General features: G+C 41.8%; 1 protein-coding gene across 1 annotated transcript in view; it reads left to right on the plus strand.

Moving 5' to 3' along the window:
• The first annotated feature begins 5,723 nt into the window (after positions 1 to 5,723).
• The window catches only part of TXNRD1 (thioredoxin reductase 1), a 169,976-nt gene continuing 149,266 nt past the window's right edge, over positions 5,724 to 26,433 (plus strand). Inside the window, exon 1 of the mRNA XM_073651548.1 lies at positions 5,724 to 6,149. Within this exon, the coding sequence (XP_073507649.1) occupies positions 6,071 to 6,149 (79 nt within the window). The 5' untranslated portion in view covers positions 5,724 to 6,070. The remainder of the gene's footprint in view (positions 6,150 to 26,433) is intronic.

Consider the following 26,433-nt stretch of genomic DNA (forward strand, 5'->3'; position numbering starts at 1 on the left):
CCCTCCTCCCTCCGGTCTCTATAGAGGCAGGTTTTGTGAGGCGCTAGTTACAGGCTCACAGCAGTAGCCGTAGTCCATGTTCACACAGCTTGCCGTAGTCCTTGTTCTCACAGCAGTAGCCGTAGTCCACGTTCACACAGCATTAGCCGTAGTCCACGTTCTCACAGCAGTAGCCGTAGTCCACGTTCATACAGCATTAGACATAGTCCTTGTTCACACAGCATTAGCCATAGTCCTTGTTCACACAGCATTAGCCGTAGTCCTTGTTCACACAGCATTAGCCGTAGTCCACGTTCTCACAGCAGTAGCCGTAGTCCTTGTTCACACAGCATTAGCCGTAGTCCTTGTTCACACAGCATTAGCCATAGTCCTTGTTCACACAGCGTTAGCCATAGTCCTTGTTCACACAGCGTTAGCCGTAGTCCACGTTCACACAGCAGTAGCCGTAGTCCACGTTCTCACAGCATTAGCCATAGTCCATGTTCACACAGCAGTAGCCGTAGTCCTTGTTCACACGGCGTTAGCCGTAGTCCTTGTTCTCACGGCGTTAGCCGTAGTCCATGTTCACACAGCGTTAGCCGTAGTCCTTGTTCTCACGGCGTTAGCCGTAGTCCATGTTCACACAGCGTTAGCCGTAATCCTTGTTCTCACAGCAGTAGCCGTAGTCCACGTTCACACAGCATTAGCCGTAGTCCACGTTCACACAGCAGTAGCCGTAGTCCACGTTCTCACAGCAGTAGCCGTAGTCCATGTTCACACAGCATTAGCCGTAGTCCTTGTTCTCACAGCATTAGCCGTAGTCCTTGTTCTCACAGCATTAGCCGTAGTCCTTGTTCTCACAGCATTAGCCGTAGTCCATGTTCACACAGCAGTAGCCATAGTCCACGTTCACACAGCATTAGCCGTAGTCCACGTTCACACAGCATTAGCCGTAGTCCACGTTCTCACAGCAGTAGCCGTAGTCCACGTTCACACAGCAGTAGCCGTAGTCCACGTTCACACAGCAGTAGCCGTAGTCCACGTTCACACAGCATTAGCCGTAGTCCACGTTCACACAGCAGTAGCCGTAGTCCACGTTCTCACAGCAGTAGCCGTAGTCCATGTTCACATAGCATTAGCCGTAGTCCATGTTCACACAGCAGTAGCCGTAGTCCACGTTCTCACAGCAGTAGCCGTAGTCCACGTTCTCACAGCAGTAGCCGTAGTCCACGTTCTCACAGCAGTAGCCGTAGTCCATGTTCACACAGCATTAGCTGTAGTCCTTGTTCTCACAGCATTAGCCATAGTCCACGTTCACACAGCAGTAGCCGTAGTCCACGTTCACACAGCATTAGCCGTAGTCCACGTTCACACAGCAGTAGCCGTAGTCCACGTTCTCACAGCAGTAGCCGTAGTCCATGTTCACATAGCATTAGCCGTAGTCCACGTTCACACAGCAGTAGCCGTAGTCCACGTTCCCACAGCAGTAGCCGTAGTCCACGTTCACACAGCAGTAGCCGTAGTCCACGTTCACACAGCATTAGCCATAGTCCTTGTTCACACAGCATTAGCCGTAGTCCTTGTTCACACAGCGTTAGCCGTAGTCCACGTTCACACAGCAGTAGCCGTAGTCCACGTTCTCACAGCATTAGCCGTAGTCCTTGTTCACACAGCGTTAGCTGTAGTCCTTGTTCTCACAGCATTAGCCATAGTCCTTGTTCTCACAGCGTTAGCCGTAGTCCATGTTCACACAGCGTTAGCCGTAGTCCTTGTTCTCACAGCAGTAGCCGTAGTCCATGTTCACACAGCATTAGCCGTAGTCCATATTCACACAGCATTAGCCGTAGTCCATGTTCACACAGCAGTAGCCGTAGTCCACGTTCTCACAGCAGTAGCCGTAGTCCACGTTCTCACAGCAGTAGCCGTAGTCCATGTTCACACAGCATTAGCCGTAGTCCTTGTTCTCACAGCATTAGCCGTAGTCCTTGTTCTCACAGCATTAGCCGTAGTCCATGTTCACACAGCAGTAGCCGTAGTCCATGTTCACACAGCAGTAGCCGTAGTCCACGTTCTAACAGCAGTAGCCGTAGTCCATGTTCGCACAGCATTAGCCGTAGTCCATGTTCACACAGCAGTAGCCGTAGTCCACGTTCTCACAGCAGTAGCCGTAGTCCACGTTCTCACAGCAGTAGCCGTAGCCTATGTTCACACAGCATTAGCCGTAGTCCATGTTCACACAGCATTAGCCGTAGTCCTTGTTCACACAAAGGGCCCGATTCATTATTGCATTTGCTCATGTTTTTTTGTCGAGTTTTTAGTGTTTTAGGCTATTTTAGTTTATTTTAAACTATATTATATGTGTTTACTTAGCGTTTTTTCTTGAGGGCTGAGTTTATGGCTTGCAGTCATCATTTGCCACTTTTGCTCCAGTCCCCTCTGTGAAGTAAACGTTCTGTACGCCTGGAATTATGGCGCACTTTTTGTGCCATTTGTGAAATGAGTTATTCTTTTGTGTTAAAACGTTGAAAAAAAGGTTCTAAACAAAAATAAAGACCATTTTTTTTACTTTGCGCAAAATTCATGATCCGCGTGCACCATTTTTGAAGAAAAAACAACAAATATAAACAAAAAGTGACTTAAAAACCCACACGTGGTGAATCGGGGGCCATATTGTGCAGACATCAGGGAGAATGATGAAATTCACACTCACATCTGTGGTAAAATGCGACTTGCAAATTGCCACAAGACGCTTTCCCAGAAGGATTTTGCCTTACTCACGTACATTTTGGCAAACTACTGTCTAGCTTTTTTATGTCTCTGTGTTAGCAGTGGGGTCCTCCTGGGTCTCCTACCATAGCATTTCATTCAAATGTCAACAGATAAGACAATTTGAATTTCTTTGGAACTTGATTGGGGCTGCTTATCCACCATCTGGACTATCCTGCTGTGCAACCTTTCATCAATTTTTCTCTGCCGTCCATGTCCAGCGAGATTAGCTACAATGCCATGGGTTTTAAACTTCTTGATTATGTTTTGCACCGTGGAAAAAGGAACATGAAGATTTCTGGAGATAGACTTGTAACCTTGAGACTGTTTATATTTTTCAACAATTTTGGTTCTCAAGTCCTCAGACAGTCCTCTTCTCCTCTTTCTGTTCTCCATGCTTAATGTGGCATACACAGACACACAATGCAAAGATTGAGTCGACTTCTCCTCTTTTTATCTGGTTTCTGGTGTGAGTTTCATATTGCCCACACCTGTTTGTTGCCACAGGTGAGTTTGAACGAGCATCACATGCTTGAGACAAAGTTGTTTACCCACAATTTTGGAAAGGTGCCAACAATTTTGTCCAATTTTGGGGATTTCTGTGAAATTATGTACAATTTACCTTTTTTTCTCTGTTTTTTTTTCTGTGTTGTTCCGATACAGACAAAGGAAATAAAAGTGTGTATAACAAACCATGTGTAATTGCAATAATATTCTGGGAGAAAGAATTCCTATTTCTGGAACAATTTCAAGGGTGCCAACATTTTCAGCCATGAGTTTAGATCCACTTTTATTCTCTGGGATATTGGCTGAGCAGCTTATTAAACTGATATGACCTAGTTAATGCTCTCTCCTTTGTTTTATTTTGGTTTATATTACTTTGTTTTTCTACTCACATTTGTATTGATTTCAATTACATATCTTAAGAAACAACCTCTACAGTGAAAGTATTCAGACCTCTTTAAATTTTTCACTCTTTGTTTCATTGCAGCCATTTGGTAAATTCTAAAAAGTTCATTTTTTTTCTCATTGAAGTACACTCAGGTAGACAAGTGTGTGCCTTTCCAAATCAAGTCCTATCAGTTTAATGAAACACAGCTGGACTCCAATGAAGGAGTAGAACCATCTCAAGGAGAATCACAGGAAATGGACAGCATGTGACTTAAATATGAGTGTCTGAGCAAAGGGTCTGAATACTTATGACCATGTGATATTTCAGTTTTTTCATTTTTAATAAATTTGCAAAAAATTCTACATTTCTGTTTTTTTCAGTCAAGATGGGGTGCAGAGTGTACTTTAATGAGAAAAAAATTAACTTTTTAGACTTTACTAAATGGCTGCAATGAAACAGAGTGAAAAATCTAAAGGTCTCTGAATACTTTCCTTACCCACTGTATGTATCATATGTCTGATTATATTTGGATCTTACTAATATATCTATTGTAAATGCAGATTGAATATGTATTCACTCAAAAATACAATACCTGTATGTAGCATATGTATCTATATTCCATACATAGAAATCCAGCAATGCAGAGATGATCTATATGTTTTCTATATGTTTTATTGCATTATGATTGATGCACCTTTTCTCAATTTGGAGAATTACTTTTGTACATGACTTTTGTCCCCCTCTCTCATTACATATGCAGTATTACTTTTTGCAGTATAATTTGTAATAATATTTGATAACCCTTGTCAGGGACTGACTTCTGTTTTGATGTATAATTTTGAATATGTTCAATATGTTTTAGACACTTTTTCTGCCTTGCTTGATAAGGAAAAGTGGCCTAGTGGGAAGGGGGCTTACTTAACAAAACCCACTATACCAAGAGCAATATTACAAATAATACCACATATAAGGGACAAATAACACGATGACCCTACAGTATCAGCAGATAGTGATTGAATAATATCATCATAATGATTATTCATAAAAATCACAGTACTAACATTAATATTTCCTCCATGTAATGACCGTCTGGTGAAAGGTACCAGTATTCAAGTACAGGTAACTCCAGATACTCATCGGTGACGTCTCCAAGTGAAGTAACACATTTTTGCTTTTCTTCTTCACATGGCACAAACTGCTATGACTTTTTACAGACACAATTCATCTATGTCAAAATGTAACACACAGACATGCATCTATGGCTGATTGCTTCTAGATCACCCTCCCAGCATTATCCCTGAATTCTACAGTAAAAGTACCTTCCTTTTGTTCCACTGTAACAGTATCCCCCTTCCCCAAAAATACAGTGGTGATGTTCCCCTATGTGTCCCCCATACTTTATTGATGCTTATGTCCCCTTTGAGCCCAACTAGAATAGCATTTTCCCTACTGTGGCACCCATACAGTAGTATTGTCCACCTATTTTGCTCACATATAGGTGTGACGTCCCTCTTTGCGGCCCCGATATAGTAGTGATATTCTTGTTTGTGGTCTCCATGCATTAATATTATACCCCTATATGGTCCCTGTATAGTAATACTGTCCCCTTATGTGGCTCCTATATTGTAATAATGTCCCCCATATAGCAATAACGCTCACCTCATCCTGGCCCTATACAGTCATATAATAATAATGTCTCCAATTCTGGCCCCATAAAGTAATAATATCCCACCATTGTGGTCCACATATAGTTAAAATGTCCGTCTTTATTGTTCCCATATAGTACTACTATGTGGCCCCCATTGTGCCTCTGCGGTTTATCCCAACATATAATAATTCTGCCATTGTGTTTTGGGTTTTATTTATTTGCCATTCCACCATGTAGTATAATTGATGTTTTTTTAGGAGAGAGCCTGTAGAAAAAAACAAACAATTGTGGCATTGCTCTTCATACTGTGTTTTGTCCATACATTCACACCCTGAACTGCACTGACGTGCAAGATCCAGCAGAGGTCTCTCCACACACAAAAAATAAATGATTTAAAATGATATGACTATAAGCCAGAGCAATAAAGAGGGTTCCTATTAAAGTGTGATGACAGACCTGTATTCAAGTCCATAGTATATATAACAGTGTTAAGTGAAAAAGGCAACCCCTAAGGGACAGATGCTAAGTAACATGTCCCCAGCCACTTGTGATAATAGTATACAGGTTCTATCTTTTTCTAAGAATGTAGTGCTAGCAGACATGCTGTGAAGAGAGGTGCAAAGGTTTAACATGTAACACTAGAAAGCAGAGAAAGCCTTTGTCTTTTTTGCTTCATCATTGTGGTATCTAAGGTCAACAAACAGGTTTTGATAACAGATGAGAGGCAGCAGATCCTGTCTTCTTCATTCTAGAACGGTCACCGGTGATGGTTCCACTGCTTCAAAATGGGCAATTCTGTGAAGAAAGGGAAGGTTGTCATTGCCAATGAAAACCAGGTGAAGAGCTTGCGTCTCTACAAAGCAGGTAAGACCATATGTTGGTAATCAGTATTATATTGAATAGATACTGTATATTTTCGGTGATTATATTGCATATTAACAACATGTGCCTTTGAAGTTGTAGCAGAACAAGCACAGTGGTAGAGGGTGAAGCTGATGTTTTTAGAACCAGATACATTTGTTTAAAGGCTTTCTTGAAATCTGTTACTGCTGTGATTATCATTATGCTTGTGAATACAGTCTTATAAAGTTTATGTTTACGGGATTGTTAACCTGTCTATATGTGCCGACTGTATTTTGTGAAGAATAAATGACATTTTCATATAACACAGTACACATACAGTTATATGAAAAAGTTTGGGCACCCCTATTAATCTTAAGCTTATTGTTTTATAAAAATTGGTGTTTTTGCAACAGCTATTTCAGTTTGATCTATGTAATAACTGTTGGACACAGTAATGTTTCTGCCTTGAAATGAGGTTTATTGTACTAACAGAAAATGTGCAATCTGCATTCAAAGAAAATTTGACAGGTGCATAAGTATGGGCACCTCACCAGAAAAGTGACATTAATATTTAGTAGATCCTCCTTTTGCAAAAATAACAGCCTCTAGTCGCTTCCTGTAGCTTTTAATGAGTTCCTGTATCCTGGATGAAGGTATTTTTGACCATTCCTCTTTACAAAACAATTCCAGTTCAGTTAAGTTTGATGGTCGCCAAGCATGGACAGCCCTCTTCAAATGATCCCACAGATGTTCAATGATGTTCAGGTCTGGGGACTGGGATGGCCATTCCAGAACATTGTAATTGTTCCTCTGCATGAATGCCTGAGTAGATTTGGAGCGGTGTTTTGGATCATTGTCTTGCTGAAAGATCCATCCCCTGCGTAACTTCAACTTTATCACTGATTCTTGAACATTATTGTCAAGAATCTGCTGATACTGAGTGGAATCCATGCGTCCCTCAACTTTAACAAGATTCCCGGTTCCGGCATTGGCCACACAGCCCCAAAGCATGATGGAACCTCCACCAAATTTTACTGTGGGTAGCAAGTGTTTTTCTTGGAATGCTGTGTTTTTTTGCCGCCATGCATAACGCCTTTTTGTATGACCAAACAACTCAATCTTTGTTTCATCAGTCCACAGGACTTCTTCCAAAAAGAAATTGGCTTCTCCAAATGTGCTTTTGCATACCTCAGCCGACTCTGTTTGTGGCGTGCTTGCAGAAACGGCTTCTTTCGCATCACTCTCCCATACAGCTTCTCCTTGTGCAAAGTGCGTTGTATAGTTGACCGATGTACAGTGACAACATCTGCAGGAAGTTGATGCTGCAGCTCTCTGGAGGTGGTCTGAGGATTGTCCTTGACTGATCTCACCATTCTTCTTCTCTGCCTTTCTGATGTTTTCCTTGGCCTGCCACTTCTGGCCTTAACAAGAACTGTCCCTGTGTTCTTCCATTTCCTTACTATGTTCCTCACAGTGGAAACTGACAGATTAAATCTCTGAGACAGCTTTTTGTATCCTTCCCCTGAACAACTATGTTGAATAATCTTTGTTTTCAGATCATTTGACAGTTGTTTTGAGGAGCCCATGATGCCACTCTTCAGAGGAGATTCAAACAGGAGAACAACTTGCAAGTGGCTACTTTAAGTAGCTTTTCTCATGATTGCATACACCTGGCTATGAAGTTCAAAGCTCAATGAGGTTACAAAACAAAAAAAAGTGCTTTAGTAAGTCAGTAAAAAGTAGGTAGGAGTATTTAAAACAAGAAAATGATAAGGGTGCCCATACTTATGCACCTGTCAAATTTTGTTTGAATGCAGATTGCACATTTTCTGTTAGTACAATAAACCTCATTTCAAGGCAGAAACATTACTGTGTCCAACAGTTATTACATATATCAAACTGAAATAGCTGTTGCAAAAACACCAATTTTAAGAAAATATTAAGCTTAAGATTAATAGGGGTGCCCAAACTTTTTCATATGACTGTATGTACAGGGTGCTTATCATTAACATGGATTGTTAGCACTTAGATTTAAAGAAACATTGTTCCATGTGCATAGTACATTTACATACACCTGTTAACTTCCATGGTCGGCCTGGACATCTCTGTGAGATGGTTCCAGCTTCATCTTTGTTAAATTTTTATATCACTTTTGTTGCCGTATTCTGACTGATAACTAAAGCTATGGTTATCTTTCTGTAGCCTTCACCTTTCTTGTGTAAAAAAATATTTTCTCTCTCAGGTCTTGTAACATTTCTCTTCCATGTGGTGCCATTGCTGACAGCATGAAATAGTCAACTGTCTGTCGGACACCTGTTTAATGAATTATTAGACTTACCTGTGGTTGAATTCTTGTTTGAATTTTGTAGGCTAAACTTTAGCTTTGCTCCTAAGACTTTCATTGGGGTGGACTCATTTTTGCAACATAGTCTTGAATGAATTTGTAAGGAAAATTACTGTTTTGGGTGTGCATAATAATAAATCTTGTTTGCAGTCAATGGCCCACATTTGTGGGAGTATTTTGTAGTATGGCATCCCATAGAAAATATTGATTCTGAAAGGAAACTAACTTTTTTTGTCAAATCTGTTGGGGTGCATTCATTTATGCTGAGGACTGTTTATATCCATTTTTAGCACAGGTCACTTTGTGCTCCATTAAAGATATATCCATCATGCTGATCACATCCTACAGCTTCTGTACCGATGCGATCAGCTCAAGGAGTCTGAATGATATGCACAGCCAGGGTCTAGCTGTAAGTCTTAGGACTGGCATTCTTGTTGATCCTAGCAGTGGGCTGGGCTGATGGGCTGAAACAGGGCTCACTTTCCCTCTGTCTAACTCCTCATTCTTGACAGTGCCATAAACCTCATATGGCGCTGTCAAGAGTTAGAGCAGCACATGAGGAGTTAGACATAGGAAAAGTGATCCCTCTTTCAGCCCATCGGCACCTCCGCAGTGTGATTGTGGGTGCCAATAGGCCATGGCAACCGGAGGCCTGAGAAAGGGAGAAAGGTCATTGGCTCTGCCCAGGGCCGGACTGGAATTGAAATTCAGCCCTGGCATTTGAGAGCACATAGGTTCAGGCCCACCCATTGCATGGTGAATGTGAAAAGTTTTTGTGAACTTGTGGGTTATGGCTGATTTCGTTATATATGACATTTTTTTTTAAAAAATTGCTGCAAATGGCACTTTATCAATGACAGACAAAACTGAATTGACATAATATAGAATATAAATGTCCCTCCATGAAAAAGTTAATTTCTTTTAACTGGAGGGACGGACATATTTGTAATATGATCCAAAAAACTCTATGTTTGATAGTACCAGAAAAGTGAATGAGATGTCTGAGATCTGATGGAAAAGCAGCTTATTTTCTCCTTGCAGATGTGAAGCAGTTTCATGTCTGCAGCGTCTATTCTTTCAGCATTTTTCATCCATTCTAAAGAACGGGAAAAAAATCTCTTAAAAAACGCAGCAAATATCAAGGTGATTTTCCTGCCAAGAGATACATTTTTTGGTGCAGAAATGTGTGCAGTAAACACTTATCGTGTGCACATACCCGCACCGTATCATTACCAGTAACCATTGCAGACTGTGGGCTGTTATCCTTACTAGATATTGACTTCAACAATTATCTTAAACAGGAGAAAGTGCATTTACACCGGCCGACTGCAGCCATTATAACGTCTTTCTACCGCTTTGTCATGCGACTTATCTCAATGTTCTGCTCAGTAAAGCAGATTAAAATCTCGTCAGAACATGACCACAATTTAGTGAAAATCCCATTCCTGCAGTGACAACTGACCAAGGAGCAGAGCCGAATCCTGACATTGCATACACTGCGCACTGTCAGTTATTCCGTAAGCTGCACTGCTCGCTGAAAGTTTCCTTTGGAGGTGAAAACACCCTTTGACGACTTTAACTATTTTTAAAAGAATGTTTACAATACGGCTAATAGATGTGGCAGATATTCTTCCCTTTCTTTTTTGCTTATATTTTATGTTCTATAGAGTTCCTCAGTATATTTATGTCATCCCCCATTACCTTTTTCATCTCTCCTTACAAGTATGTCTTGTATCTTAGCTAAAATATGGTAGTAAGTAGCACATTAGACACTTTTATAATGGGTAGTGTTTAATCACTGCATATTTCAGGGTTATGTGTTTCTGAGGACTAATTCTGGCACCTAAACAGAAAAGGGTTCTTTACAGTTAGAGCAGTCAGACTGTGGAATGCCCGACCACAAGAAATAGTGATGGTAGACACTATAACCGCCTTTAAGAGGATACTTTAACAAAACACCATTGTGAGTTAGAAATAATCTAGCAATAGAAAGGCTATGTGCCCACAATGCAGAAATGAAGCAGAAAATTTCTGCAGCATTTCTGCATCTCCCTGGCAGAAAAAACGCATGCAGATTGTGCATGCGTTTTTCCTGCAGAATACATGCGGATTACATGCGGATTCACATGCGTTTCCGCATGCAGATTGACAAGCGCTTTCCAGGCGATAGCATCACTTGGAAAATGCTTGACAACTAGGTCACACTGTATAAATCCATGCAAGCAGCATGGATTTATACAGTGTGAACCGTAAAAATGAAAACAAATAAAGCTATACTCACCCCCGAGGCCCCGGTGTGTGCAGCAGCGCTCGTTCCTGTCTGGTTCCCGGCTGCCGGCATATCGCGAGACAGAGCGGTGAAGGGCCTGCGGTCACATGACTGTGACGTCACCGCAGGTCCTCAAGCGATGCCGGCATTCAGAGAGAAGCCGCCGGACAGGTGAATATAACTTTATTTGTTATTTTATTCTTTTTTTACAGGTACAATGGTACCCAGGTCTGGATGAGAGTCTCCTCTCCTCCAGAACTGGGTACCATCCGCACATAGAAACGCATAGAAGCCGCTTGTAGAAATGTACAGTCGCGGTTTCTATGCGTTTCAATGCAAGTCAATGGCAGGAGTTCCGCTGCGCTTCCGCAAAATTAAATGACATGCTGCGGATTTTTGTACGCAGCATAAACGCTGCGGAAAAATCCGCAGCATGTGCATAGAACATGCGGAATCCCCTTGGGGACCATGGGGTGCGGATTACCTAGCGTTTCACAAGCGTTTATGCTGCGGAAATTCCGCTGTATAAACGCTTGAAAAACGCTACGTGGGCACGCAGCCAAAATGTATAACTTTGAAGAGATAGTTTGAACTTTATGGTCCTAGGTCTTTTTTCAGCCTATATAACTATGTAGAATGTACATTAAGAAAATGCTTGAAATGCAATTCCCTATAATATTATTTTACAAGTAATTTCATCTTAATTTTTTCTTTGTAAAGTGCTAGTTATAAGCCCAATCTCTGGATCTAAAAAGTGCAAAACACTCCTGAAACACTTGCACATTTAATCTGTATTTCTTATGGTGCCTAATGGAAGCCATACTGATAAGGCACCAGCTTGGTAATAAGTGCAGTTATTTGCCTCTATAATGAAAGCAAATTACCAATGATGAAAGGGTTAATACTTGGGCCCCGCATCAGTAATAGCCCCTGTAGTAACCATTAAAACTGTTATGAGGTCATTAACAAGTGTCATAAAGAAGATTCCATAAAAGAATGCCACGCTGCCACAATCAGCGCCATTACTGATGCGCCTGAGGACCTTGAGCTTGACCACCCCACGTAATGTGCCAACCTTGGTGTAATTTGGAGGTTCTAGCAGGGAAAGGGGTTGTCTGCTTTTGACGCCCCCAGGGCATGGGAAGGTAACAGAGGGGGGTTCCCAGACCAGGATCTCCTTCTGATACCCTCTACATAGAGCAGCTGTCCTTTGGGAGTTGATGGACGGATCTATGACTTCAATTGGTGATACATTGGGAGGGGATATTATCCTATTAGGGGTTACCCATAACGAACTGTAATCGAGTGTCCAACTTCTTGAGAGGCGGACCTGGATCTGTAAGGGAGAAATGGTACATCCACCTGGGCAACCAGGTCAGTTAAATTCGTTCTATCAATCAATGTGGTGACAGATATCGCAGTCGGATCTGACGCGCCCCCTGGGCCGTGGGGTACTCGGTAGCCGGGCCGGTCGATGCTGGGGGATTTCACAGTGGCGATGACCCGGTCCGTGACCCAGGGCGGTCAATAGAAGGAGTTTTAAAGAAAAGGGAATATAGTTTTTATATAATGTTTGTGACTCCACCTGTGGTATGCGGCTATATGGAGCCGTCGCTACGGTGCAGATCCTCTGGAGCTGATGATGACGCAGCAGAGTTGGTTCAACTCTCCACAGGCAGAGCTTAGCTCCAGGGCAGGAAATGGTGACTTTATAGATGTTGCTGTGCAGTGTAGTGCAGGGGATGGCGCAGTTAATAATCAGTCCACAACTTAATGGCGGATTCCTCTTATCTTTATTTGCGGTGGTTAGGCAGACCGGGGCACGGGTACTAGCTGGTAGTAGAAGTCCGGGCGGCCTGGAAGCAAGTTGGGAATCCACCTCGCCAGGTGAAGTTGGAGGCCTTCCCTTTTCGCTAATCTCTTTGGCCCTGCTGCTTATAGCTGTGCTGTGGCCCTCGTCCGAGTAAAAACGTCTGTTCCTCACCCGTATGGCAGACAGCTCGGGCCTTCCTGGGGTGTCGCTCCCACGTGGCGGTGCTGGGCCCTATGTGCTGCTGAGCCTCCGGGCGTCTAATGGGGCCAGGAGACCTGCAGTCTCCTGTCCTCCGGTTTCTGCTGCTGGGCCTTCAGTGCCCCACACTGGTGTCCGGTTCTTCTACGCTCCTCTGTGGGGTGAACTGCCGTGCAGCTCTACTCTCCAGGTCTTTCCTCGTCGCTGTCCTGTATTCAACTCCTCTCACTAACTCTAACTAACCCCGCCTCCAGATTCCAGTTGCTAAGGGGAGGAGCTCCCCTTGCTGGTCTGGAGCCAGGAAAGTGTTGCATGCTAGTATACCTGACTAGGGGACCCCTGCTTGCTTCCAGGTATGGTATCACCCCTTGTGAGGGAGGCAATGCCACTGTGGCAACCGGACCTCTGGGGTGCCACAGATCTCTCCCACATCCAGTTTATCACAGTCTATATTTATGTCGTTCTCTGTAAATCTGGTAAAATGTACAAATTCTAAAACTCTGTATTATAGCGGCACTAACTCTCTAAGCCCAAGGGAAGGGCAGCCCTCCAGCCATGGTTCCCTAGAGGTTTCCTCCACAGGGGGTTTTCCTCTCTTGAGTGCTGGAGGGTTACTCTTCGTGAGTCGGGGGTTGTGCTATTTTCGGTGTCATGTAAATTTAAATAAAGATGAGAACGTTTGACACCTAATTGCAATGCTTTGAGTATTTATTTTGTGTGCTTCCGTCTGATTCATTTTGTTTGGGAGTAGGGGTCCATCATATATCACAGAGTGATACGTCTGGACATCTGACGGCCGCAGATTTGCCCCAGGGGTTGCCGCTGCTCTGGGGAGTATGATGGAGCAGAGAAGACAAGCATTACAGCACAGCACCAGCAAGTGTGCACTCATCCTCGGAATAATATTACAGCAGTATTACAAGCAGCTTCCTCGCCTCATTCACACAGTGAGTATTTTGGACAGTAATTTACACCAGTATTTGTAAGCTAAAAACCAAAGGGGAACTAACACAGAGAAAAAAAAAATAACTGAAACACTTTCACCTCTTCTGTGTTTTGGATCCCCTCCTGGCGTCTATTAACAAATACTGATGCAAAATATCGCCATGTAAAAGTGCCCTAAATCCTCACTGACTGATCTGACAGATTGAGTTGCAGTGAAGCAGCAGAGGTTGCAAGTGTTAAAGGAGTTTTCCTGTTGCCGTACTGTACTTTCCTCACCCTCCTCAGGAAAGCTGCTGCATCTGAGTATGAGACACACTCATTTAGGCCAAGTTCGGCTGTCTGTTTAAAAAAAACCAACAAAAAACCCATAATACAGCGTATTACAGTTCCAGCAAAGTGGATGATATGTATATAATCAAAAAGGCCAAAAAAAGTCAGCTCACCCATAAGAAGATTCATGCATGGATACTTGTAATGCGGAGAGAGGTAGGCAGAAGCAAGAAACAGTGATCCAGCATTAAAATCTTCAAAAGCCTTATTTTATTGTGCAAAAATAGAGAAAGGAAATTGCAACTTCATCTTGAAAAACCATTAAAAATTATGCAAAAGCGTTTTAGACGACTGTATTAATCACTGCATGTTTTTGCTTCTGACATGTATGTAGATCTCACGCCCCTGGGCCTTTTTAACACTAAAGAATTTGAAATGCATTGAGCTTTTGAAATCTGCAGCGTCACTTTCTCTATCCTGAACCTGTGCTGCCTGCCTCGACCTCAGACCTTGTCCTTGTCTTCACCTTCCTGTATCTGGTTCCTGCGCCTCTGACCCTCCGCTCTGCTGCTGCAGTCCTGGGGACTGCCCTGGAGTGGTACCTGGTGTCTACCGGCAGCCCAGCCTATCCTCATCACTAGAGGCTCTAGTAAAGACTCCAGATAGACAACATCCACTGTGTTTCCCTGGTCCAGTCTAGAACTTACCTCCTCATAGAATCTGATCAGATTAGTTTGCAGAACATATCCATCATAAACATATGTTAATATTGGGAAATCAGGTTATTCTTATTGAGACACTCCAGGGTCGCATCTCATAGAAAACCCTCAAAGATGTTGCCCACAGTAGAGGTTAAACTTGCCAGCCTATAAACTCCAGGCTCAGATGTTGTCCCCATTTGAATATTGGTAGTACATTTGCTATGCGTCTGTAACACTGGTGGGTGAATGTAACCCTGGTGGATGTGGACTCACTGCACCACGGGCCGGGCTTACCTTGGAAGGGTGTGACTAGGTGTCTACTGGAGTTTTCAAAGGCATTTGATACGGTGCCACACAAAAGGTTGGTACATAAAATGAGAACAATGGGACCAGGGGAAAATATGTGTAACTGGGTCAACAACTGTCTCAGTGATGGGAAACAGAAAGTGGTTATAATGGGACACACTCAGACTGGGTCACAGTGAACAGTGGGGTCACAGGGGTCAGTAATGGCAGGGCGGACATATCGCCGGTGAAGCTGCACAGGGGGCCCAGAGTTGGAAGGGTCTTGCAATGGTGCACACCCAGCTAAAATGTATTGTGACGCCGGATCACTACACTGTTACATACGGCGCTGGCCAATCAGAGGCTGGCAGCTGACGTCGGCATGCCCCTGACTGGGAGAACATGGCAGTGAAGTCATGCGCCATGGCTCGCACGCCGAACATCATGTCTAGCAAGATGGGAGCTGCAGATCAGAGGCAGGAGCTGCTGGACAGAACAGAGGACAAGCGTTTCACACAAGACGTCCTCCAGCACACCGGGAAAAAGTCCTACTCACCCACTGGACTGGGGAAGGGTTCCTGCACTAATGTGCTGCTGCTCTTCAGTGTGTACCTCAGCCTGCTCTTGCGAGACCGGCTGGTGGTAATGACCATGCTGACTGCCTGAGGCGTCAACTACTCTGTCATCCGTCACCTGAATAACTTGAATGTGAAGAAAAGGAGGTCACGTGGGACTCCCGAGAGGAGGGGTGCGGCGTTGATCCCTGCGCAGTGGAAGATACTAGGAGACACCAAGTGACAGAGCGGCCCACTGCAGGTACCAGCCCATCTGGCAATTGCCAGAATTGCCAGATGGCCAGTCCGGCCCTGGGTCTGCCACACATTACAACTAATCAGATCCTGATCGGGGACAGGTCCTGATACACTCACTGTCAGTCAGGTACTGATGTAATGATAGTATCCTGTCACATTCAGCACTGTTAAGGGAGTGCTGTGTCTAATATGATCATGAGATTGAATTTTAAGCTGGCTATATACATTTTCTGGCTGTCGGCCAAATGATGCCTCAGCTATTCGTTCATACACAGAAGCACTCGTTCGGCCAAGCACTCCTGTGTCTTCTATGAGAAAGCTGCTGGATCATATGTTGTTCGGAGGCTTATCTCTGAGAGAACAATGCAATTGGCATGCCCAATCAACATCTTCTCTAGTGATCAGTTGGCCAGTGTCCTCATATTATTATTATTATTATTATTTATTTCTGGAGCACTATTGATTCCATGGTGCTGTACATGAGAAGGGGTTACATACAAAATACAAATATAAATTACGGTGAATAAGCACAGATTGGTGCAGGAAGGAGAGGGCCCTGCCCTTGCGGGCTTACATTCTACAGGATGCAACACATTAGACTGTTGTCCGAACCCATAGAGATTGGCAGGTTTCACCCACATCAGTCTAATTTGTATGGGAACCATTACAGTCTCCTTAGAGAAGTTATAAATATTGTAAAAAAAAATTATTGTGTTTAAAAAAAAAAAGTAAAAACAATGTAACCAAAATCCCAGTTTACCCCCCAAAAAATGTTTTAAACTAGCAAAAAATAAACGTAGCAAAAAAAGTTACATATATGGTATCACCGCATCAGCAATGACACTTTCTATAAAACTTTATAACTATTTATCCTGCATCATGAGCATCGAAAAAAAATTAGTAAAAGCAATGCAAAAATTACTATTTTTGTTAATCCCACCTCACAAAAAATGAAATAATAAGTAATCAAAAAGTTGTATTCATTCAGAAAGGGTACCAATAAGCACAACAGCTTGTTAGGCTGGTACTCATACAGCTCAGTAATCAAAAAAATAAAAAGTTATGTCTCTCAGAACGCAATACAAATACATTTTTTTCATTAAAGGTGATTTTCTTGTGCAAAAGAAGTAAAATGTAAAGAAAATGTTTGATATCACTGTAATTGTATTGACTATACAATACTATAAAACGATATCATTATTTATCCCATGATAGTGCATGCTGTAAGAAAAAAAATATGAAAAACAATACCAGAATTGTTTTTTGCTCATCCACACTCACAAAATAATGAATTCAAAAGCGATAAAAAAATTATATGTACCCAAAAATGGCACTAGTGAAAACTTCAGTTTGTGCCGCAAATATTAGCTTTTCAAATATAGCTCTCATATAACTCTTTTTACAGAAAAATAAAAAACGTACAGTATAGGCCAAAAGTTTGGACACACCTTCTCATTTAAAGATTTTTCTGTATTTTCATGACTTTGAAAATTGTACATTCACACTGAAGGCATCAAAACTATGAATTAACAAATGTGGAATTATATACTTAACAAAAAAAGTGTGAAACAACTGAAAATATGTCTTATATTCTAGGTTCTTCAAAGTAGCCACCTTTTGCTTTGATGACTGCTTTGCACACTCTTGGCATTCTCTTGATGAGCTTCAAGAGGTAGTCACCGTAAATGGTTTTCACTTCACAGGTGTGCCCTGTCAGGTTTAATAAGTGGGATTTCTTTCCTTATAAATGGGGTTGGGACGATCAGTTGTGTTGTGTAGAAGTCAAGTGGATACACAGCTGATAGTCCTACTGAATAGACGGTTAGAATTTGTATTATGGCAAGAAAAAAGCAGTTAAGTAAAGAAAAACGAGTGGCCATCATTACTTTAAGAAATGAAGGTCAGTCAGTCCGAAAAATTGGGAAAACTTTGAATGTGTCCCCAAGTGCATTTGCAAAAACCATCAAGCGCTACAAAGAAACTGGCTCACATGAGGACCGCCCCAGGAAAGGAAAACCAAGAGTCACCTCTGCTTCTGAGGATAAGTTTATCCGAGTCACCAGTCTCAGAAACCGCAGGTTAACAGCAGCTCAGATTAGAGACCAGGTCAATGCCACACAGAGTTCTAGCAGCAGACACATCTCTTCAACAACTGTTAAGAGGAGACTTTGTGCAGCAGGCCTTCATGGTAAAATAGCTGCTAGGAAACCACTGCTAAGGACAGGCAACAAGGAGAAGAGGCTTGTTTGGGCTAAAGAACACAAGGAATGGGCATTAGCCCAGTGGAAATCTGTGCTTTGGTCTGATGAGTCCAAATTTGAGATCTTTGGTTCCAACCACCGTGTCTTTGTGCGACACAGAAAAGGTGAACGGATGGACTCTACATGCCTGGTTCCCACCGTGAAGCATGGAGGAGGAGGTGTGATGGTGTGGGGGTGCTTTGCTGGTGACACTGTTGGGGATTTATTCAAAATTGAAGGCATACTGAACCAGCATGGCTACCACAGCATCTTGCATGGGCACGCTATTCCATCCGGTTTGCGTTTAGTTGGACCATCATTTATTTTTCAACAGGACAATGACCCCAAACACACCTCCAGGCTGTGTAAGGGCTATTTGACTAAGAAGAAGAGTGATGGGGTGCTACGCCAGATGACCTGGCCTCCACAGTCACCAGACCTGAACCCAATCGAGATGGTTTGGGGTGAGCTGGACCGCAGAGTGAAGGCAAAAGGGCCAACAAGTGCTAAGCATCTCTGGGAACTCCTTCAAGATTGTTGGAAGACCATTTCCAGTGACTACCTCTTGAATCTCATCAAGAGAATGCCAAGAGTGTGCAAAGCAGTCATCAAAGCAAAAGGTGGCTACTTTGAAGAACCTAGAATATAAGACATATTTTGAGTTGTTTCGCACTGTTTTGTTAAGTATATAATTCCACATGTGTAATTCATAGTTTTGATGCCTTCAGTGTGAATGTACAATTTTCAAAGTCATGAAAATAGAGAAAAATCTTTAAATGAGAAGGTGTGTCCAAACTTTTGGTCTGTACTGTGTAGGTAATGGAATATGGTACACCTCCCAAACCAAAAAAAAGATTTTTTAAAAAATGTAATATTTTAATGTGACAAAGTAGTTAGTAAAATATAAAAACTATGTAAATTAGGTATTATTATTGTTGTATTGGCCCGCAGAATAAAGTTAATACGTCAACTAACCCCTTAACGACCATCAATACGCCTTTTAACAGCAGTGAATAAGTGAATAACGCTGCTGAAATTCCCGCGAGTGACAGCTGTACATTACAGCTGACACCCTGCAGTATCGGCACCGGATGGTTTTGAAAATGATCGATTAACCCTTGTGTAACTGACAGATTTGCAGCAAATAAACAATAAATTAAATGTTTCCACTAAAATGTTATATTTCCATATCCCAAAGTTTAAAAATTCTGTGAGGCACCTGTGGGTTCAAAATACTCACCACACCCCCAGATGAAGTCCTTAAGCAGTGAAGTTTCTGATATGGGGTCACTTGGGGGGGTTCTGCTGTTCTGGCACCTCAAGAGCTCTGCTAATGGTGTACACAATGTATTCAAACGGAATCTGCATTCTAAAAGCCAAGTAGCGCTCCTTCCCATCTGATCACTGCCGTGCGCTCAAGCAGTAGTGTACAACCACATATGGGGTAGTGCCATGTTCAGTAAAAATTGCATAACAAATTATTGGGTCCATTGTCTACTATTACCCTTCGTGTAAATTATAAATTTGGTGCCAAAACAGTATTTTTTCACATCTAAATGTTCTAAAGTTTTGTGAATAAGCTGTAGGTTAAAAATATTCAGTACGCCATTAATTTCTTGAGGTGTCTAGTTTCCAAAATGGGGTCACTTGTGGGGGATTTTTCTGTTTTGGCATTTCAGGGGCATTCACAATCTATTCCAGACAAATTTACGCTACAAAAATAAAATAGCGCTCTTTCCTTTCCGAAACCTGCCATGTGCCCAAACCGCAGTTTTTGACCACATATGGGGTATCATCACACTCAGGAGAAATTGCGTAACAAATTATGAGGTTCTTTTTATACTATTATCCATTGTGAAAATTACAAATTGGGGCTAAACAACATTTTAGCAGAAAAAACATAATTTTCATTTTCACATCCATATTTTAAAAGTTCTATGAAGCAACTATGGGTTCAACAAGCTTAACACACCCCTAGATGAATTCCTTGATGGACCTAGTTTCCAAAATGGGGTCACTTGTGGGGGCTTTCTGCTGTTTATGCACCTTAGGGGCCCTGCAAATGCTACATGGCGCCCTCAATCTATTTTAGCCAAATTAGTGTTCCAAAATTAAAATGGTGCTTCTTCCCTTCCAAACCCTGCCGTTTGTCCACGTAGAGGATTCTGACCACATGTGGGGTATCAGCGCGCTCAGAAGAAACTGTGTAACAAAGTGTGGGGTCCATTATCTCATGCTATTCCTTGTAAAAGTGAAACAATTGGGGCTAAAGCAACATTTTTGTGAAAAAATGACAATTTTCAATATGACAACCTAATGGTATCCAATTCTGTGTAATACATGTGAGTTCAAAATGCTCACTATACCCCTGGATAAAATCCTTGTGGGGCTGCAGTTTCCAAAATGGGGTCACTTGTGGGGGGTTTCTGCTGTTTAGGCACCTTAGGGGCCCTGCAAATGTGACACCCACAATCTATTTCAGCAAAATTTGTGTCCAAAATTCAAATGGTGCCCCTTCCCTTTTGAGCCCTGCCGTTTGTCCAAACAGAGGTTTTTGACCACATGTGGGGTATTGCAGCAAAGAAACTGGGTAACAAATTTTGCAGTCTATTTTGTCATGTTATCCCTTGTAAAAGTGATAAAAAAATGGGGGCTAAAGCAACATTTTAAGGTAAAATGTAACTTTTTTTCATGCCACTGTGCATTAATTCCTGTGTAGCACCTGAAGGGTTAAAGAATTTACTGACAGCAGTTTTGACGTATTTGAGGGGTTCAGTTTTTAAAATGGTCTCACTTTTGGGGAGTTTCCAATATATAGGTCCATCAAAGTCTATTTAAATCTGATTAGGTCCCTAAAAAAAGATTTTGTAAATTTCTTGAAAAAATTAGAAATTGCTGCTAATCTTTAACCCTTTTAACATCCTAAAAAAATAAAATGAAGTTTTAAAAAATGATGCAGATGTAAAGAAGACATATGGGAAATGTTATGTATTAATTATTTTCTACAGCATGACTAACTGGTTTAAGGATATAAAAATTTAAAGTTTGAAAATTGTGAATTTTTCTACATTTTCACCAAAATTCCAATATTTTTATATATAAAAATATCAAAACATATCGACCTTAATTTCCCAATAACATAAAGTACAATGTATAATGAAAAAGCAATCTCAGAATCATTGGGATACGTTGAAGTGTTCCTGAGTTATTACCACATGAAGTGACACTGGTCAGATTTAAAAAATTTGGCCTGGTTAGGAAGGTCAAAATTGGCTCCATCACTAAGGGGTTAAACTTAATAGTGAGCCTTGTTTAAAAAAACACAATTGTTGCTTCTTTTGTACATTCCATCTTCAAAAAAGTGTATTAAAAAGTTATCAACAAGTTGTATGTACGAGAAAATTACACCAATGAAAACTACATCTTGCAAAAAATAAACACTCATGCAGCTCAATTGAGTGAAAATAGTAAAACTTATGGCTCTCAGAATATGGCGACGCAAACACAAATGATTTTTTTCAAACATTATTTGTGCCTTATGTGAATAGTGGAAAATATATAAAAAAAAACAGAACTCCTGTTTTTATCTATTTCACCCTATAAAGAGTTAACAGAAGATAAGGTAATAAGTTGAATATATTCCAAAATGTTGCCACCGACAAATACAACTCATTCTGAAAAAAATAAGCCCTCATACAGCTTTGTCAACAAAATAAATAAATAAATATTATGGCTCCTTGAATGTGTCTTTATCCTAAAACCCAAAATTGGGAAAGTCCTTAAGGGATTAAAATTGACATGGCTTATTTATATGGTTTTGAGCAAATTGGAATAGCCTTTTCCTGTGTTTTTGGATCAGTCAAGGTGTACATCTTGGGGTTCAGGCACGAAGACTTTTAGGCTATATGCCCACTATGCAGAAATGCTCAGGATTTTTTCCTGAGCGTTTCTGCATCTCCCTGGCAGAAAAAAACGCATGCGGATTGTACATGCGATTTCCTGCCAGGGACATGCGGAAATGGAGCGTTATTCACTGACATTTCCGCATGCGGATTGACAAGCGCTTTCCAAGCGATTAGCATCACTTGGAAAGTGCTTGTGACAACTAGGTCACACTATATAAATCCTTGCAAACGGCATGGATTTATATAGTGTGACCCAAGAGAGTGGTTAAAAATAAAAAAATAAATGTATACTTACCCTCCGATGGCCCCCGGTGTCCTGCTCACTCCGTTCTCCCTTGCCGGCAGCGGTGGATTGAAAGACCTGCCGACGTCAGCGTCGCGTGACCCATCAGCACAGGTCCTTCAATCCACCGCGAAGTGCCGGGAAGCAAGGAGGAGCGCAGCGCGGGCCGCCAGAAGGTAAATATACATTTTTTTTAAATTTTATTCTTTTTTTACAGATTTTTTAATGGTACCTGGGTCCGGAGGAGAGTCTCCTCTCCTCTACACCCGGGTACCATCCGCACATTAGAACGCGCCAATTACGCAAGTACAGATGCAGTCTTGCGGAATTGGCGCGTTCTAATGCAAGTCAATGGCGGCGAAAACGCAGCACTTCCGCAAAATAATTGGTAGTGCTGCGTTTTTTTCCGCAATGATAATCCGCAGCGGAAATTTCCGCAGCATGTGCACAGCACATGCGGATTATCATTGGGGAACATTGCTGCCCTTCTACCATGCGTTTTTAATGCGTTTCCGCAGCTGCAAAAATGCTGCAGAAACGCATTAAAAACGCATCGTGGGCACACAGCCTTAGGGTATGTGCCCACGTAGCGTTTTACAAGCGTATTTGCTGCGGATTTTCCGCAGCGGAAACGCTTGTAAAACGCTTGTCAATCCGCACCCCATGGTCCCCAATGAGAATCAATGCCCATGCTGCGGATTTTTCCGCAGCGTTTTTGTTGCGCAAAAAAATCCGCAGCATGTCATTTAATTTTGCGTTTCTGCATGCGGAATTGCCTTTGCAATGCAATAAAAAACGCAAGGCAATTCCGCATGTCGAAAACGCGCGAAAAACGCGCGATAAACGCTTGCGAAATTCCGCATGCGTTTTTCCGGGAGAGGACATGCAGAAATGAAGCAGAAATTTTCTGCTTCATTTCCGCAACGTGGGCACATAGCCTTATAGTTTATTATGCTCCTTACTGTGCAAATTGAAAAGTCAGTGCTTGTTGCCATTAAATCATGTTGCGGGTCTTTTGCAGTCACTCAATGACTTTTTGACCACCTGCCTTCTCATGAATCTGGTGGCAGCTGGTGATAGCTTGCACTTTCTGCCATGTCCAGTTAATGTAGCCAGTGTCACTTTAACTTTTAACTTACAAACTAAGCTTCCAACTGTATCTCTTGGAATATTCAATGCCTTTGCCATTATTTTCTATCCTGCTACTTATTTGTACAAGGCAATGATACCTTAACTTTTTGGATCACTCTCTCAACTATCCAAAAATATTCATGAACTGGAGGCTATTGCCCATGAGGAATGGGTTAACATTCTTCTGGAATGCTGCCAGGTACTGGTGTTTGGCCATGGGTCACAGTTGCAGCTGGTCATCATAGACAGAGAGTCCTCTACTAAGTACTAGAGACACTTGTCATGAAGGGGTTGAATAATTTTGAGACTGCAGTAATCATTAAAAGTGACATTTTGTGTTACATTTGGAGAATCCACTTGATACAGTTATATGAAAAAGTTTGGGCACCCCTATTAATCTTAACCTTATTGTTTTATAAAAATTGGTATTTTTGCAACAGCTATTTCAGTTTGATATATGTAATAAGTGTTGGACACAGTAATGTTTCTGCCTTGAAATGAGGTTTATTATACTAACAGAAAATGTGCAATCTGCATTCAAACAAAATTTGACAGGTGCATAAGTATGGGCACCTCACCAGAAAAGTGACATTAATATTTAGGAGATCCTCCTTTTGCAAAAATAACAGCCTCTAGTCGCTTCCTGTAGCTTTTAATGAGTTCCTGGATCCTGGATGAAGGTATTTTTGACCATTCCTCTTTACAAAACAATTCCAGTTCAGTTAAGTTTGATGGTCGCCGAGCATGGACAGCCCTGTTCAAATGATCCCACAGATGTTCAATGATATTCAGGTCTGGGGACTGGGATGGCCATCCCAGAACATAGTAATTGTTCCTCTGCATGAATGCCTGAGTAGATTTGAAGCGGTGTTTTGGATCATTGTCTTGCTGAAAGATCCATCCCCTGCGTAACTTCAACTTTATCACTGATTCTTGAACATTATTGTCAAGAATCTGCTGATACTGAGTGGAATCCATGCGTCCCTCAACTTTAACAAGATTCCTGGTGCCGGTATTGGCCACACAGCCCCAAAGCATGATGGAACCTCCACCAAATTTTACTGTGGGTAGCAAGTGTTTTTCTTGGAATGCTGTGTTTTTTTGCCGCCATGCATAACGCCTTTTTGTATGACCAAACAACTCAATCTTGGTTTCATCAGTCCACAGGACCTTCTAGCAAAAAGAAATTGGCTTCTCCAAATGTGCTTTTGCATACCTCAGCCGACTCTGTTTGTGGCGTGCTTGCAGAAACGGCTTCTTTCGCATCACTCTCCCATACAGCTTCTCCTTCTGCAAAGTGCGTTGTATAGTTGACCGATGCACAGTGACGCCATCTGCAGCAAGTTGATGCTGCAGCTCTCTGGAGGTGGTCTGAGGATTGTCCTTGACTGATCTCACCATTCTTCTTCTCTGCCTTTCTGATGTTTTTCTTGGCCTGCCACTTCTGGCCTTCACAAGAACTGTCCCAGTGTTCTTCCATTTCCTTTCTATGTTCCTCACAGTGGAAACTGACAGGTTAAATCTCTGAGACAGCTTTTTGTATCCTTCCCCTGAACAACTATGTTGAATAATCTTTGTTTTCAGATCATTTGACAGTTGTTTTGAGGAGCCCATGATGCCACTCTTCAGAGGAGATTCAAACAGGAGAACAACTTGCAAGTGGCCACTTTAAGTAGCTTTTCTCATGATTGCATACACCTGGCTATGAAGTTCAAAGCTCAATGAGGTTACAAAACCAAAAAAAGTGCTTTAGTAAGTCAGTAAAAAGTAGGTATGAGTATTTAGAAAATGATAAGGGTGCCCATACTTATGCACCTGTCAAATTTTGTTTGTATGCAGATTGCACATTTTCTGTTAGTACTATAAAACTCATTTCAAGGCAGAAACATTACTGTGTCCAACAGTTATTACATATATCAAACTGAAATAACTGTTGCAAAAACACCAATTTTTATAAAACAATAAGCTTAAGATTAATAGGGGTGCCCAAACTTTTTCATATAACTGTATATAGTGTGACCTTAAAGAATGGTAAAAAATAAAAAAAATAAATCTATACTTACCTTCTGATGGCCCCCGCAGTCTTGCTTCGCTCCGTCCTGGCTGCCGGCAGATCGCGGTACTCTGAAGGACCTGCCGTCACATGACTATGACGTCAGCGCAGGTCCTTCAGTCCACCACGATCTGCCGGCATGGGAGGACGAGCGCAGCGGGTGCCATCAGAAGGTAAATATAACATTTATTTTTTATTTTATTCTTTTTTTCACAAGTTTTATGGTACCCGGGTCCGGAGGAGAGTCTCCTGTCCTCCACACCCGGGTACCATCCGCACATTGAAACGTGTGGAATGCGCAGCTACAGATGCAGTGATGCGTAATCCATGCGTTTCAATGCAAGACAATGGCGGCGAAAACGCAGCACTTCCACAAAATAATTGGTAGTGCTGCGTTTTTTTCCGCAATGATAACCCGCAGCGGAAATTTCCGCAGCATGTGCGTTTTTTAAGCGTTTCTGCAGCGTTTTTGTAGCTGCGGAAACGCTTAAAAAACGCATCGTGGGCACACAGCCTTAACTAGTTTTCATATTGAGCACACTAAATAAAAAGACCATATCTTTGGAACTGTATGCCAGATTTAAAATAAAAAAAGACAAAAAATGCAGGGAGCAGTGATAATAAAATAATACTGAAAACTAGCTAATTTTTACCTGAAGTTAGATCCTCTTTAAATTGTTCTTTTTGATTGATTGGTTTATTGAAAATAGCAGGTAGTTTGTCAATTTTGCTAATTAATGTAATTTACGATGAGGGTTGAATAATTTAGATTGCATTAGATTGAATACTTGTTATAGCTTTCATGCATTATGCCTAAACTTCTACCACAAGTTCATCCTTTTACGTTGTATGGTGAGATATCTTGAGTCATCTTGACTTTGCAGTATTAGTAGGCTGATGGATAATATGGCTGCAAAATATCACCACCACTTATCAAGCCACCACATAGTGTCAGACTGTGAAGGTTTCACCAATTTAAGATACACTAGGTAACTGCTCTCCTCCAAATTAAAGATGTCCAAGTGCATGCAGAGAAGCTAATTAACCAAATCTGCT

This window comes from Phyllobates terribilis, unplaced genomic scaffold, assembly GCF_046119375.1.
Source record: "Phyllobates terribilis strain yellow unplaced genomic scaffold, ASM4611937v1 Scaffold_11__3_contigs__length_659146591, whole genome shotgun sequence".
Taxonomy (NCBI): Eukaryota; Metazoa; Chordata; class Amphibia; order Anura; family Dendrobatidae; genus Phyllobates; species Phyllobates terribilis.